Below are 16,174 nucleotides of genomic sequence, written 5' to 3' on the forward strand. Positions count from 1 at the left end.
AATTACTCATAAAATCTTAACTTACAGTTATACATTTAGCTTTTTTAAAGTCTGTTGCAATGATATTATGTAAACAGAGACCTCTCCCATTAGAGGTGTGAATGACTGTTGAAATTTTGGTCCCTGAGCTGCTCTGGTGGTGCAGTGCTTTTCCCTGAGGTACAGTATGTTTTAAGCAAACTCTCTAATTGTCACCAGGCGATTATGTAATGTTTATATGTGAAACTTTTCCAACAAAGTTACAAAGTGGCACAAAATAAGAGCAGCTGAGTAATAACAACAATGACATGGTGACTGCAAATATAACTTTTGTTATTGTTACCTATCTAACTACTGTACTGAGGCCAGAGATGGGGACTCAAGTATAATACTCGGACTCGAGTCGCACTTAAAGCGTAACTCTCGGCAAAATGCAACCTAGGGTCTTTTTGTGAATATACCCGAGTCAAACTTTCGTTTAAAAGCATAATTAGGATGGAAACGCCACTTTTAAGATTCAGCGTATTCTCGTTTTTGGTCAAATGGCCTTTTGTTAGGGAGTGCTAGGGGCACTACTATGATCGCATCAAAATCACTATTTTTAAAACACTAAGAAGGCTCGACACAACATGAAACTTTGCTCGAAGTATCACCAAGGGCTCTACACATGTACACAGTGAGAGAGAGAACAACTCACTTTAGCAGTTGGTTTTTCCGGTCGCCGCCATCTTGCCAGTCAAAGTGTCGATCTCTGAATGCAACACAACATGGAGGAGAGTAAAGATGGAAAGCTCCTAAAGCTTAGTTCCATATGCACAGATAATTTGTTGTTTTGCCGTTAGTGAAAAACAATATTAACCTTGTAGTTGAAAAAGGAGCCTCATATAAGAATGACATTTCCTCCTATGCGCGACCGGAAAAACCAACAGCTAAAGTGAGTTGTTCAAAACCTTTCTTTTTAGTAAATTCTGTGTACACAAACAATGTTCTCAATGCTGAGTTCAGGTGTAGAGTCCCTGGTGATACTTCGAGCAAAGTATAATGTTGTGTCGAGCCTTCTAAAGTGTTTTAAAAATAGCGATTTTGATGCGATCATAGTAGTGCCCCTAGCACTCCCATTCAAAAGGCCTTAAAAGTGGCGCTTCTGTCCTAATTATGCTTTTAAATGAAAGTTTGACTATATATTATATATGTATATTGTATATTCACAAAAAGACCCTAGGTTGAATTTTGGCGAGAGTTCCCGCTTTAAAGGAACACGCCGACTTATTGGGAGTTTGGCTTATTCACCGTAACCCCCAGAGTTAGACAAGTCCATACATACCCTTCTCATCTCCGTGCGTGCTGTAACGCTGTCTGACGGCTCCAGCATTAGCTTAGCCCGGCACAGATCCTTCAGGTAACTGGTTCCAACTAGCCTACTGCTCCGAATAAGTAACAAAATAACGCCAACATATTCCTATTTACATTTTAAGATTTTTTATAGTCACAGCGTGTACACAAAACAACGTAACATGAGACACAGCCATCTTCTAACCGTAAACAAACCGGGAACTATATTCTCAGACAGGCTTGCTGCGAGCATATCACTCCGCCCAAGTACTATATTCTTCCGCCTGAGAATATAGTTCCCGGTTTGTTTACGGATAGAAAGTGGCTGTGTTTCATGTTACGTTGTTTTTTGTACACGCTGTGACTCTACAAATCACAACATGTAAATAGGAACATGTTGGCGTTATTTTGTCACTTATTCGGAGCAGTAAGATTGCTGGAACCATTCACCTGCATGTTCTGTGCTGGCCTGATGCCGCTGGCGGCGTCAAACAGCCTTACAGCATGCACGGAGATGAGACGGGTATGTATGGACTTGTCTAACTCTGGGGGTTACGGTGAATAAGCTAAATTCCCAATAAGTCGGCGTGTTCCTTTAAGTTGCACAAACAGTGACTTGTGACTCAACCCAAAAGACTTAAGACTTGACTCGGACTCGAACTTCATGCAATTATTGCGTTTTAAATCTAAATGTATTCATGTATTTCTATTTTCTTTTATTGGTGCTTATACGTTGGGGAAACATATGACGAGCTGCATGTCTCCTGCCCTTTGCCATAATATGCAACGTGAGCAGCCTATATGCCTATGTGCGCGCACCCACATATAAAAAAAAAATGCATTAATGATGGCGACACCAAGTCCTCCCGGAGTTGTACCTTTTGTCATTAGTTTTGCTTTCAATAACTTTGTAAACAGTGGCAGTAAGCCAACAGCTACATGCAAGGTGTGTGGCACCAAGATAAATGATGCTGGATCAACAACGTCGAACTTCATCAGGCATCTCAAATTGCACCCAGATAGGTCATTCACTTGCTAATGTGGAATAGACGTTGCATTTAGCATATATCGTCACAGGTAACAAGCTAATCATCGCAAAGTGTTGTGCTAATGCTGGGAACAGGCAAATTGTGTCTTTATAGTTGTATCCATATGATGTGACAGACAGGTTAATATTTCACCAGGTCCGAGGGCTAGAGGGATGTGTTTAGTAGCAGAACATTAGAGCATATGATGTCCTAAGTTGGAGAGGTAAGTTCTGGATGTAACAAAATTAAGCTAGCTCCAGTAAAGCATACATGATATTTTTCCCGTCACAAGTTCACATCCACTCTTGGCTGCAGTGCCCACATTTTATTTCAGAAAAAAATATATATAAACATGATATGATGATGACATTTAGTATTACTTTAGCTATTTCCCCCACAGAACACTACACATATGTCAGTTTTATGCAGATTTTATTAGTGGCAAGCAAGATAATTTCCCATGTCCATCTACAGGTTTACAGAATTCACCAATGCTAAAAAAGGTACTATTGGAGAGGGACAGAGCAGCATTGAGTCAGTCATTATAAAAATGTAATAAATGATGATGTTTGGCTTTACAGCCAGTTTGTCGTGGGTTGGGGTTTTTGTTTCCAAATTTCTAGTTCTTTTTTTGTGTGTTTCTCTGTTGGCCCTGCCTTTCTCTGTGTCTCCTGTGTTTTCTAGTTCTTTTTTTGTGTGTTTCTCTGTTGGCCCTGCCCTTCTGCGTGTCTCCTGTGTTTTCCCTCCCCCTGCCTGCTACTGCCAGCTGACGACGCACACCTGTTCCTCATTCCACAACCACAGCCACAACACCTGCCAGCCATCTACAATCAAAGCTCAGTATTTCAACCCCGGCTCCACTCACTATCTTCGCTGGATTGTTTTCTCTGCCACAGTGGTGACATGCGACACAAGCGCTCTCTAAGAAACAGTTGCAGACCTATCTGTCGTAGTCCTGTCCTGACCTCTCCTTGGGTTTCTCCCCGCAGTCATCGCTCCCCACCTCGTTCCTGCCTTCAGTCAGCTGGCATCACCACCTCACCCTGTCTCTGCTCCCGCTTCCAGCCTTCCGTTCTTGGACCCCCCCCTTGTTCCCCGGACTCCAGTGCTTCCCCCTCGGTTCTCTCGGCCCAGGTTTTCCCCGCGCTCCCCGAGCTCCCTCGCCATCCTATCCCAGTGAGCCCCTTGCCATCCTACCCCAGTGCGTCCCTCGTCATCCTATCCCCAGCCCTTGTGTCTTCGCTTCTGTTTTTGGCGTCCGCCTTTCCTCCCCTCCCTCCTTTCCTTTATTTAAATAAACCTGTTTTTGTGAACATTGCATTTGGGTCCGTTCTGTACCTCCCTGTAACACAGTTAGTAACGCAGACAAACATGTATTCTTTGGTGCAGATACCAAAATGTTGAAAAATACAGTTAAGATTGAAAGAGTTAATTTGTGTTTCTTTGATTGCATTGCAAGTAGACCCCATGAAGTTATCCTACAACTGATTTTGATACTGTACTGTATGGAGGGTAGCTACAGGACATGCGTTGAATTCATAAGATTTAACAATACAGTGTTAGGGACGGATCAGATGGCCAGAGACTTGAGACTTGATTCAACTTGCCCCTCAACGATTTGAGACTAGACTTGGACTCAAGCTCAAAGACTTGAGACTCGACTTGGACTTCCAAAAAAAGAACAAGAATTAAAAAAAAAAAAAGATTATAAATAAATAAAACTAAAAAAATTCCATTCCTTTATCTGAGCACTGACAGTAACACATATTCTCTGTGCCACACACACTCACACACACACAATGAATGACCCTTTAATTGCTTTCAACATGGTTGCTAGTTCAGAGAAGCGATCAGTGTTTCTAAGCACATATCAGCACAAGCCCCTCTCAGGTACACACAGAGCCACGATGAACACACACATATACGCACACACATAGACACACACCAGACCATGAAGTGATGTGTAATAACAATTTGCTTCATTTTACTTGCTTCTTAAGGGTAAAGGATAACACTTCCCCAGTCACAACAGCACTCAGACCAACTACTGTTCCTACTGAAGATACCATGCATCAATACACATAGGTGAAACTTTATTTTTATTTTGTCTTGTCAGTGCACAATAATATGATGCTTAAAAATGTACACTTCAGAAGTAAAGTATAATCTATTATTCCATCTTAATAAGCAATGATATATTTTAGCAAACCATAAAATAATCAAAACAATTTTGAGTTCGCAAAATCACCTTGAAATATTTTTCCTGAAATTATCATTTTGAAAGCTGATCTGAACCAGCTGTAAAAGAAAGCATAAATAAAGGGATTGAGCGTTGAATTTGATAGTGTAAGCCAGTTGAGGGTTTCAATCACAGGAACTGGTGGGGGATTATAAGATAAAGGCTGAAAGACAATACAAAGAAAATAAGGAGTCAAACATAAAAGAAAAACTCCCATTACTATAGCCAGAGTTTTGGTAGCCTTTCTCTCCATCTTACTGACAGTTGCTCCAGACTTTGTGCTCTGACAGGTTGTGTTCTGGATGCTGCGTGCCTGTTTCTGTGCAGCAAGGAAAATCTTTAGGTAGATACAGAGCATTATGATCGCTGGGAGGTAAAATGAGAGAACAGGTCCAATAGTGTTTGCCATTACAACGTCAACCGAGCACATCCCTTCACATGCTCCTTGGCTGAATCCTGCAATTATGATGCCAATTCCAATTAGAACAGAAACCCCCCAAGTCACAAGGATCATAACCACAGTTACGTGAACGTTTATTTTAGTTCTATAGGTCAGAGGCTGACACACAGCATAATATCTGTCAATAGAAATGCAACACAAGTTTAGAATAGAAGATGTACACAGTGATACATCAAAGCTGTCTCGTATTTTACATAATACATGTTCATGATACATACATGAGCTTACAGTGAATGCCATGCTAAAAGGAAAAACTAAAACTCCTACAAGCAGGTCAGCCACACCCAGAGACAGAATAAGGTAGTTTGTAGGAGTATGGAGCTCTTTGAAGTAAATGATGGAGATGATTACAAGAAGGTTTCCACATATTGTGGCGACAGATAGTATACCAAGGAAAATATATACTAATACACATACGATGGAAGGGTTGCTTGTAAATACATAACTTGTATTAGCTGATTCATAGCAGGGATGTATGCCATTAACAGTGTAAGTCCCATTGACAGTCACTTCTGGTTCCATGCTTTTTTGATTTCTGAAACAATAATCTATATTTATTTAATATTTAAGCATTAACATCTATTGAGTCAGCATATATGTACAATTATAGCAACAGCAATCATTTTAAAGAAAACAAGACATGATCATTTTCAGTTAATTTGAGCTTTTCATTAAGTTTGTGTCCCTTACCAGGTAAATGTAACACCTCAGTATAACCCATGCAAGGACAGTGTTACGTGTTCTTATTCACTGCCACTGTGCCGAGGTTTTGGACTTGATTCGGTATTTATAAACCCCTATCTCATTACCTAAATGAACAGAAGATGTGGTCATCCAATCAGATGTGGGTTTGCATGAGATACAAAGATGCAAAGTGACGAGTAATGTTACAATAACTGTGTGTGTGTGTGTGTCTGTGTGTGTGTGTGTTTTTTCTTGTTTGCAAGTGTTTAAATCTCTAAACGTTTTTGAAATGAGATGGACTGAAATAAGTTATACTGTCTCCTATATACATCATTATGATGATGATTATACATCATTATGATATGAAGATATTATACTGGCATAAAATGAGTGAATATATGGATACAAATATAGTTATATCCTGAACAGTAAAAAAAAATTCAGAACATTTTGAAGAAAATTATGACTGTAATACCCAGCTAACCTAAAGCCAGATCTTGCAACTTACATGGCAAAACATTTCTTGCACAGTGTGTGCTATTGACTGTGTTGTCATTTTTGAATCCTAATAGTGCATGTGCAATGGCGCTAATTGTGTGAGTTTGATCGCGGGATCATATTGGGACCATTTGTTTTTAATCACATTATTCGCTTGGCTTGTGCCGATTCCTGATCAGGTTGTATATGGACAATTGAAGGGATGATCAGCGATTGGTTTGTCCTACTCCAATATTAAAGCGATTTTAACTACTCACTAACTTACCTTCAGAACTACAATTGTTCTAGAAATAGAGTCTGTGCCCGTTAATCAGTTATAGTTAATTTGAAATCTTTAATGTTAATTACAAACCAGTTTGCCATAGTTTCTTCATGGATCTGACATCTGATGGACCGTGCTTCTTTCAGACAGTCACCCAGTCTCCTGGCTTCTCGGCTGCTGCCAGGGGACGGGAGCTACATTAGTCAGCCTGCATTGACTTCTGGGGGCTACATTACAGCAGCTAACAATAATGATCGAGTTTCCCTGGAGCGGCGCCTTACCTTCAACCAGGGGCAATTCACTAGCAAGGAACATGTCACAACATGTTGTGAAAAGTTTTAATGAATGCTTGATTATAGAATGTTGAGAACATAGAAATGGATTTGGATGGGGGTGAGATTGAAAAAGAGATATCGTCTGATTGCTTGGTCAGGGAGGATGTACTGGAGACTAGTTGGAGTGAGACTCAGTGTGGGGGCTCTGTCTGAGGTGCTTTCACCCGAGCAGATTTGCGACCCCACTGGACGGTAGAATGAGAAATGAGAGCGGTATGCACCAGGTTGAGTAGGGAGGGATGATGGAAGAGGGGATGAAGGAATGAGGTAAGGGGAAGGTTGAGGTATCGAAGGGAAAGGGTGGGTGGGTTGAAAGGTCTGAGACAAACAGCATTGAGTGGGTTGTTGAGGAATATAAAGGCTTGTCAGGTGATTAAAGGTATTGTTTGAGGTGTGGCCCTGCTCCCGAACCTAACTTAATTCATTAACTTTATTGAGGGGGGGAAAATATGCTTAGAAATATCAGACATATTGGATAGAATAGAACAACATATTGTAATTGTGCTAAATGAAACATCACATAACTTGTCACATCACATTCATTATTAGTTTAGTAATTAGTTAGTTATAAGTGTTTAATTAGGGCCCGAGCGCCGACAGCGGCGAAGGCCCTATTGAAACTGAAGGAATTATTCTTTCTTTCTATTCTTTTTCCCGTCAAATGAATTGCCTTTTTGAGGAGCTTAACATATTCAAAAACTCACCAAATTTGGCGGTCGCATCAAGTCTGGTGAAAATTTACGTATTTTAAGGTTTTCGGGAATAGGCGCACAAAAATGGCTCGCTAGCGCCCCCTAGAAAGTTACAAAAATTGAGCCCCTGCAGTGCGTTTAACGTAGACTTACGAAACTTGGTAAACATATGTAACATGTCAAGATGTACAGAAAACTTCACTAGAGCCATACCCTAAACCCAACAGCAAGTCCGCCATTTTGAATTAAATGTTCAAAATTAGTGCGATTTTGGCCATTTCCACATGTCGTACTTTAACGAACTCCTCCTAGAGATTTCATCCGAACAACTTCAAACTCGGTCTGTGCCATCTTAACATATTAAAGATGAAAAGTTGACTTTTCGTCATAGGGCGTGGCCGTGGCAGGGCGGCCATTTTGTGCGTTTCGCCGCCGAAACAGGAAGTGGGTGTAACTTGAGTGTAAGTTGTCCGATTACCTCGAAACTTTTCAGGATTCATAAGAGTCCAACCCTGAGGACAAATAAAGGCAGACATTTACTTAAAGTCATAGCGCCCCCTAGTGGCAACAGGAAGTAGGCCTAAAAGTCAAGGTGCTATCCTTTAACGAACTCCTCCTAGAGATTTCATCCGATGGACTTCAAACTCGGTCTGTACCATCCCAACACCTTAACAATAACCAGCACAACTTTATTTAAACAACTATGTATTTAAAAAGAGCAAGACAATACAAGATTCAACTTACAAACATAATAAGATAGTGACTCTGACTGAGTTTTTTAACTCACAACAACAAGTATATACAGTAACTTTGTTTAACTGTAGTGTTATTTTTTTTCCTGTCTTCATTTAACTCGTACCTTGGGCATAAAACAAATTGCCCCCACAACCAGTACTACTTTAAAACTTGAGATTATGCAAAATAATCTTTTACCAGAAGTCTAGCATGGCTAAACTAAATGATTCAGTATGGTAATCAAATTTATATAGGCCAATTAGGTCCAAACCCAATGTACTCAAACCACAACTTAGATATCAAAAACCCAACAAAGAAAATAAAAAATATAAAACCAAATTAACCAAAAACTGAGATCTCTTATTTCATAGAGATTACCAGGGGAATACTAAATCAGTCTGTTTGTTCAACCCTGTTTCATTAGTTTGAGTGCACTCAAATTCCTACCACCACCCTTAGCAGGTAAAACTGTCCATCCTGGCTCCTCACAGAATAGAGTAGGGAAACGACGGGAAAATCCTGTGAGTAGTGGAGATGATGAATGCAAAGATCTAGTGAGTGGTAAGAAGATGGTGATGATGAAGATGAAACCCAGGAGGCAGTATGACAGCGGTGACTTGAGCAGCACAGTTCTGTCTCTAGTAGAGTCTCACCAAAAAAAAAAAAAGCCTTCACAAAACGTGCAGAATAATCACTCAGTTGTCCATAGTAACAGTTCACTTGGGCTTCTCCTCAAGATACAACATATTCTTACATTATACACATTTTAACCACATTTCACTTAAACATTTTAGCTTAAATGTCCCATGGCATGAAAATTTCACTTTGAGGTTTTTTAACATTAATATGAGTTCCCCCAGCCTGTCTATGGTCCCCTAGTGGCTAGAAATGGCGATAGGTGTAAACCGAGCCCTGAGTATCCTGCTCTGCTGAGCCGATTTGGAATCTGCTTGTTATGAGGTCATAACAAGCAAGGTTACCTCCCCTTTCTCTGCTTTGCCCGCCCAGAGAATTTGGCCAACCCATGAGAGAGAGACATCATGGTTTTCAAACGAGAAAAGTGGCAGTTGGTCAAGGCCACACCCCCACCCTCCACCTTGCCCCTCCCACTCTCCTCCTCAATAGCTACAGACACAGAAATGGCACATACTAAGGAAAGCTCATTGTGGGACTGGCTCTAGTGGCTGTAGTTTTGCACTAAAGCTGAATTTCAGGAAAGAGACTTCAGATACAGTATTAGGGGACCACTAAGGTCTATATAAAAGCATCCAAAGAGCACCATGTCATGGGACCTTTAAACTCAATGTTATTTGTCCATCTTAATTGACTAGCTTACAGAAAACATAGCAGTCACAACTAAAGGACGGAAATTACATACGTGTCTAGCTGAATTAACCAACAGCTAAGTTAACATTTTCCTAAATGTACAATGTGTAATGTAACAATTTCAGTATTAACCATACCCTTTTATCAGGTTCATCAGGTTAGTAGCTAATTCCGACTGGCTTCAAAACACAAATCAAGCAACAATTCTCAAGGTTAACAACACCGATAGTAGTAATTTGCTGTTAGCTAGCCGCTAAGATAACTCACCAGAATATTCAATTCACATGCCGTTTGGACGGGGACAGCAGTTCCACGACGTTGTATAACTCTTTCACTCTTTCAAGAATCTCTCCTTGTTTATTGTTGCTAGTTTTTTCTTTAAGAAACCAATTAGAGACCAGCTTCAGGTCACATGCTGGCCGAAAGTTTAAGGACTCACATACACATCCATTTGGCCGGCGTCCCTGCAGCCAAGAAACCGGAGGAAACATATTGAAACATAGAAAATAGTTAACCGATTAAAGCCAGTTTTTATTAAATGCTGACTCTCTTACTACCAGCCAGCACATCGTATGAGTAAACTATTTTATTTTATTTTTCATTTTTTATTTAATTTTTATATCATTTTTGTATACATATATTTATGGAATTTTGATGGGGGCGGTGCCCTCTATTGACAAGCCGCCAGTGAACGGTGCATGTTAAAATCCGGTGGAATTTGTGCTTCATTACGGTGCCACTTAAATGTCTGCAAAACAGAGGTTAGAGGCAACAGAAACGTCGCTGCATGTCACACTTACTAAACACTAATAATACGTTACACTTGGCAGCATGTAACTTTAGCCTACCATTAGCTACAGTAGTAACTGGATTAAACATGGGTAAAATGCTGACAGCTAAATGGTTTAAAAGTGTGACTATTTTACTGTAGAGGATTCTACAGCTTTAAAGCTATGAGCTTAAAGACACAAACTAGCATTGGTCACTACTGTTGTCGGAAAAACAACACAGACCACGTAAATAAAGTTTGCGTTTACTTAACCCTTATATTGTGTTAGGGTTAAATGACCCGTTCTCAATTTCAGATATGTAAAAAGTACCATTTACCATCACTTTTTTTTTTTTGGAAAAAGGCTTCATGATATCCTCAGAAATTACTTTTTTTTACAAGTAACCAAGCAACACTACATTGTCAATTATAACAAGACATCTTTCTAATAACCCCATCCCACCCACAACAAACCCTTGTGCCGAGGAAAGGAGGACAGATAAATAAACAAAAAAATATTATTAAAAATTAAAAATATTACCTCGGCACCGGTGCCCTATTGGCACCGCGTTTCGGTACCAACCCTAGACAGGACTGAGTATGGAAAGATCAGAGAAATGGAACTTTTGCCTAAATTGTATCCAGATCCTAAGTGTTGAACTTGGGCTAGAGGAGAAGCATGATGGGGAGAGGGGGAGTTTTGATGTAATCAGCGCAGCAAGTAACGCTTGTTTACAAAACTTGGCCTTGGCACTACACCAGTCTGTTTCAGCAGATTGAAACCAGTAAACCATTTTTTGTAAATTTGCAGCCCAATAATAAATCATTAAGTTTTGGAGGGCAAGCCCACCCCTCTGTCTTGGTCTTTCAAGGAGTTTTTTACGCAGCCTTGAAGTTTTACCTCCCCCTAAAAAACTTGAAAGTAGCTTATCTGTTGCTCGGAAGAAAGACTTTGGAAGGTAAACTTTTTTTTTTTTTTTAGATCAACTTTTAAAAAAAAAACAAAAAAAACAAAACAAACTGAACAAGAACAAAACCTGAGGTCATTAGGTCTGATATTTGCACTGCTGCGCTTTTCCATAGGTTGACAGTTGATGATTTAGCTTTGTTAATCCTTGCTGTAAAGAGCTCAAGCATTACTGTGTCTAGAAAATACACCAACCACTGTTTAATACAAAGCGAGTGTTGCCAGCGTTGAGCTATCATTTTCTTGGTTGCAGTTGAGCCGGCTAGCCAAATTTTCCTCTGTCTCCCAAGCAGGTGTAATTTGGAGTCGTCATTAAGTAATAAAACAGTCTGGTCAGTAGGAATTCTACATCCTATCACATCAGATATTATTGATGTTGTTTTATTCCAGAACTCTTGCACCTGTTCACACTCCCAGACCATATTCAGAAAAATAACTTATAGAAGGCCCTCTAATCATTTGTGTTGATAATGCCGCTCTTTTTACTTCAAGTAAAAATTTGAAAGCACAACTTGTACTGTGCCGTCAGAAGAGGTTTTACCATTTGGTCTCGTTAATTTGTGTGTTTTTTATTATTCATTTTTTTATAAAAATCAACCTGTAAGACATGTTGCAGCACGGTTCAATCAGTTGCGGCTCGGCTGCTGCTCATCTAGAGATTTGGAGTGTCGCACTTTTTCCGTGTATCAGTCACACATTAAAGTAGACAATGTGGCCCAGGCGGAGGAAGCAGGGAGCCCGACTAAGCCTGCTGGGGAAGCTGCTACAGCAAGCAGAACGGCCAGAAAAACGTGCGCAACCGCTGGCAACAAAACACCATTTTGGATAGAGCCTGGACATTATTCAACATGTGTTTCTGTATGTAAGTTTCATCATTTGCATGTATTGTAGACAGGAAGCAGTTTGTGGCCGATGATGACTTTTTGGCAAACACCGGTAGCCCACTGCAAAGACAAGGCAGGCCCCAGCTGCACACAGGTTTTTTTTTCTTTTCTGTGATGTGACGTCTTCTGCGCATGCAGGATGTTTGAAAGACACACATTATTAAAAAAACACAGGGGTTCCTACCTTTTATAGTTACAGTACATGCTATTATTGTTTTACTTTTTTCCTCAATCTATGTCCAGTGAAGTACTTTGTAATATCTATTTTGAAAAATGATATAAGAATGTATTATATATATATATATATATATATATATATATATATATATATATGTGTATATGTGTACTTTTTGGACTTGAGATATGTTGAGATATGTCTCAAAAACCAAGGAACTTTTCATCGATTTTAGACGTGTTAAACCTGCAGCCATGGAGTCTATCATTCACAATAAAAAGCTGGAAATGGTCACCTCATATATATGAGGTGATATGATATGCCAAATATGATAATATTTAGGTACAATTTTTGATGACCACTTTAAATTCAATGTTAATACTGAGGCTATTGTGAAAAAGAGGCAACAGAGAATTCCCTTACTCAGGAAACTGAACCTTTTCTGTCAGGCCAGTCATTGTTGTTTTTATCAATCTTTTATTGAAAACCGTATGACTTTTTCTTTTATCTGCTGGTTTTACAGCTTTACAGTGTAAGACAGACACAGCCTAAACAATGTTGTCAAAACCTGCTCTCGTTATATAGACGTTATATTTTACCTGCTTTTAAATTGATAAAATCTCTCTCTCTCTCTCTCTCTCTCTCTCTCTCTATATATATATATATATTTATTTATTTATTTATTTATCTACTCTCTAGGGTGTAGGCCTATATGTACGCTTGTGTGCTGTATGTATGTGTGTGTTGTCTGTAGCTGCTCCTAACTAATTGCCCCTTGTAAATTCCAAATCCTGTTATTTGCATGTGTTAATGAGTATTTTTACATGGACACTAATATTGCACAAATTTTCCGAATATGACAATATTCCGAATTTGATAAGGGTCATGTAAACAGCTTTTCCCCCACTAATTTAGCATTTTCAGATTAAGACATGTGGAATATGCCAGTGATATTCGGGGTTTAGATTCTTTGGACATGTATTCAGCACATTCGGAATATGCGTCTCAATTTGGGTTTTTTCCACAGTTTACGGCTTTTTGCCTGTTTACGGCTTACTGTCAGTTCTGTGCATTGCTTTGTTTGTTGTACACAAACCAACTAGCCAACAGTTTGCATGGCTGGGGTATAAAAGAAAAGAAGGAAAACACACACAAACATTAGGAAAGACTTTGATATCAACAGGTTTTTGGATATGCGCAAACATCACAATGCCGACCTTTTCAAGAAGGTGGTTGAAGGAATGAAAGAGGGAGGCTATGTTTGCACGGTCTGTAGAAAACGTTGGAAAAAAATCCTGTTTTTCACGGCTGCATGTGAACTGGAATATAAGTGGAATATTCACTTTCATTAGCCATGTAAACAGCTTAGTCGTAAAATTGGCTTTTTCTGAATAAGGGCAAAATCCAAAATATTATGTTAATGTAGTCATTGTGTTGAAATTAAGTGTCAAACTGTTCTTATATTTACTTTAACGTATCATTATTTTTAAATGCAAAATACCGGTTAATATACAAAACATTTTTCTCAGTGAACGGTATATATTATACAGTAGTGGTAAAATATGAATCTTTATTGTTTCAACCTTCACCATAACTCAGAACATTCAGACCAACAAGTCAAAGAAGTTTTGAGTTGGCAAAATGTCCCTGAAATATCTTTCCCGAAATGATCATTCTGAAAGCTGATCTGAACCAGCTGTAAAAGAAAGCATAAATGAATGGATTGAGCATTGAATTTAAAAGTGTAAGCCAGTTAAGTGTTTCTATCACAGCAATTGGTGTAACGTTATATGTTAAAGGCTGAAATATGATACAAAGAAAGTAAGGAGTCCAACACAAGAGAAAAACTCCCAAAACAATAGCCAGAGTTTTGGTAGCCTTTCTCTCATTCTTACTGACTGTTGCTCCAGACTTTTTGCTCTGACAGGTTGTGTTCTGGATGCTGCGTGCCTGTTCCTGTGCAACAAGGAAAATCTTTAGGTAGATACAGAGCATTATGATCACTGGAATATAAAAGGAAAATATACACGCTAGAGTGGTTGATATTAGAGCATCAATTAAACAACTTTCTTCACATTTTCCTTGATTAAAACCTGCAATAATGATGCCAATCCCAATCAAAGAAGCAATTCCCCAGCTCACCAGGATCATAATCCTAATAATATGATCATTAATTTTACTTTCATAAGCAAGAGGCTTACAAACCGCATAATATCTGTCAATAGAAATACAGCATAAGTTCAAAATTGAAGCTGTGCTCAGTGTAACATCAAAGCTTCCTCGTACTTTACAAAATAAACCCTCATGATACCAACACGAGGTTACAGTGAATACCATGCTAAAAGGAAAAACTAAAACTCCAACAAGCAGGTCAGCCACAGCCAGAGAGAGAATAAGGTAGTTGGTAGGGATGTGGAGCTGTTTGAAGTAAATGATGGAGATTATTACAAGAAAGTTTCCACATATTGTGACAACAGACAATGCACCAAGGAAAAAATATAATAAAACGCATATGATGGAAGGGTTGCTTGTAAATATGTAGGTTGTGTTATCTAATTCATAGCAGGGATGTATTTCATTAACATTGTAAGTCCCAGTGACAGTCACTTCTGGTTCCATGCTTGTAGATTCCTGAAATCGAATTACATTAAAGAAACTTTGTAAATATTTGGAATATTTAACATCAATGTTCTTAAACAAAAACACTTGTAGTTTATTATGTTTCATATCATATACCTTTGGTTATCCGATGCATCAGTGTGGGTGTGAGTCCTTATTAACTGTGACACTGTGCAGAACCTTTGGACTTGATATTAAAATAATCAATCCCCACCTAACTACCATGAGACGAAGGTCTCTTGTCCAATCAGATGGGATACACTGCATTCTGTTCGCATGTGATATGAGTAATGATACCATGAGACAAAGATGTCTTGTCCAATCAGATGGGATAAACTACATTCTGTTTGCATGTGATATGAATAATAATACACTAACTGTATGTGTGTCTGTTTCAATAATTTTAAATTAACTTTAACCTTTGCCTTTTCCGACCACCTGCCCCAAAAAAGAGGTGTGCAAAAGCGCTTTTGAATCAACTTTTAGCATTTGTTTAATGTATTTTTGGTCATACTTTATTTTCTGGTACATTAAAAAAACGTAATGCACCGTACTTCGTATCAAATTAAAACAATAACTAGAAATTATGTTTTTCTTAGACAGAAAACAAACAGTTACTGTATACCCTAATGCAATAAGAAACCATACACCTAAATTATGCTGTAACTAGAAACGCATATATTGCTGTATTAAACTCAAAATATACTATATATAGACAATATATTATACCAAATTACACTATTTAGAAACCAAATACCGGTGCCTTCCAGGCAGCGCTGCCTGGTAGGCACCGTTGGGAGGCACTGCTTATGGTTAGGGTTAGGGTTAGGGGGGGTTAGGGTTAGGGTTAAGGTTAGGTGCCTTGAAAGCAGCAGTCGCAGCGCTGCCTGGAAGGAGCAGTTGGGGGCAAAAAACACCATCAAGCTTCCATCAATAGCCAGGTGATTTGTGATGCAACGTGTAAAGTTACACATGTATTCGTCAATTATCCTGGATCAGGCCGTGACTCCTTTATATTGGCCAACTCTGTCATTCCTGTAGTCTTCCAGGGGGAACCACCCTTGAATTTTCAAAAACATAACGAAAGCACGCGCTGTAATAGATAGAACGTTTGGCATGCTGAAAATTGGCTTCAGATGTTTGGATAAGTCATGGAGAACATTAGGATATAGTCCTCAGAAGGTCAGAAC

At 39.0% G+C, this 16,174-nt stretch overlaps 2 protein-coding genes across 2 annotated transcripts; both read right to left on the reverse strand.

The window, feature by feature from the left end:
* Positions 1-4,558: 4,558 nt before the first annotated feature.
* On the reverse strand, positions 4,559-5,560 carry LOC114573606 (trace amine-associated receptor 1-like). Its single transcript, XM_028605881.1, has one exon. The coding sequence runs from the start codon at positions 5,558-5,560 to the stop codon at positions 4,559-4,561; it is 1,002 nt and encodes a 333-aa protein (XP_028461682.1).
* An 8,422-nt stretch (positions 5,561-13,982) lies between these two features.
* Positions 13,983-14,984, reverse strand: LOC114573607 (trace amine-associated receptor 1-like). Its single transcript, XM_028605882.1, has one exon. It carries the CDS (start codon positions 14,982-14,984, stop codon positions 13,983-13,985), a length of 1,002 nt encoding a protein of 333 aa, XP_028461683.1.
* Between the last annotated feature and the right edge of the window lie 1,190 nt (positions 14,985-16,174).

This window comes from Perca flavescens, chromosome 18 (genome assembly GCF_004354835.1).
Source record: "Perca flavescens isolate YP-PL-M2 chromosome 18, PFLA_1.0, whole genome shotgun sequence".
In the NCBI taxonomy this organism is placed as follows: Eukaryota; Metazoa; Chordata; class Actinopteri; order Perciformes; family Percidae; genus Perca; species Perca flavescens.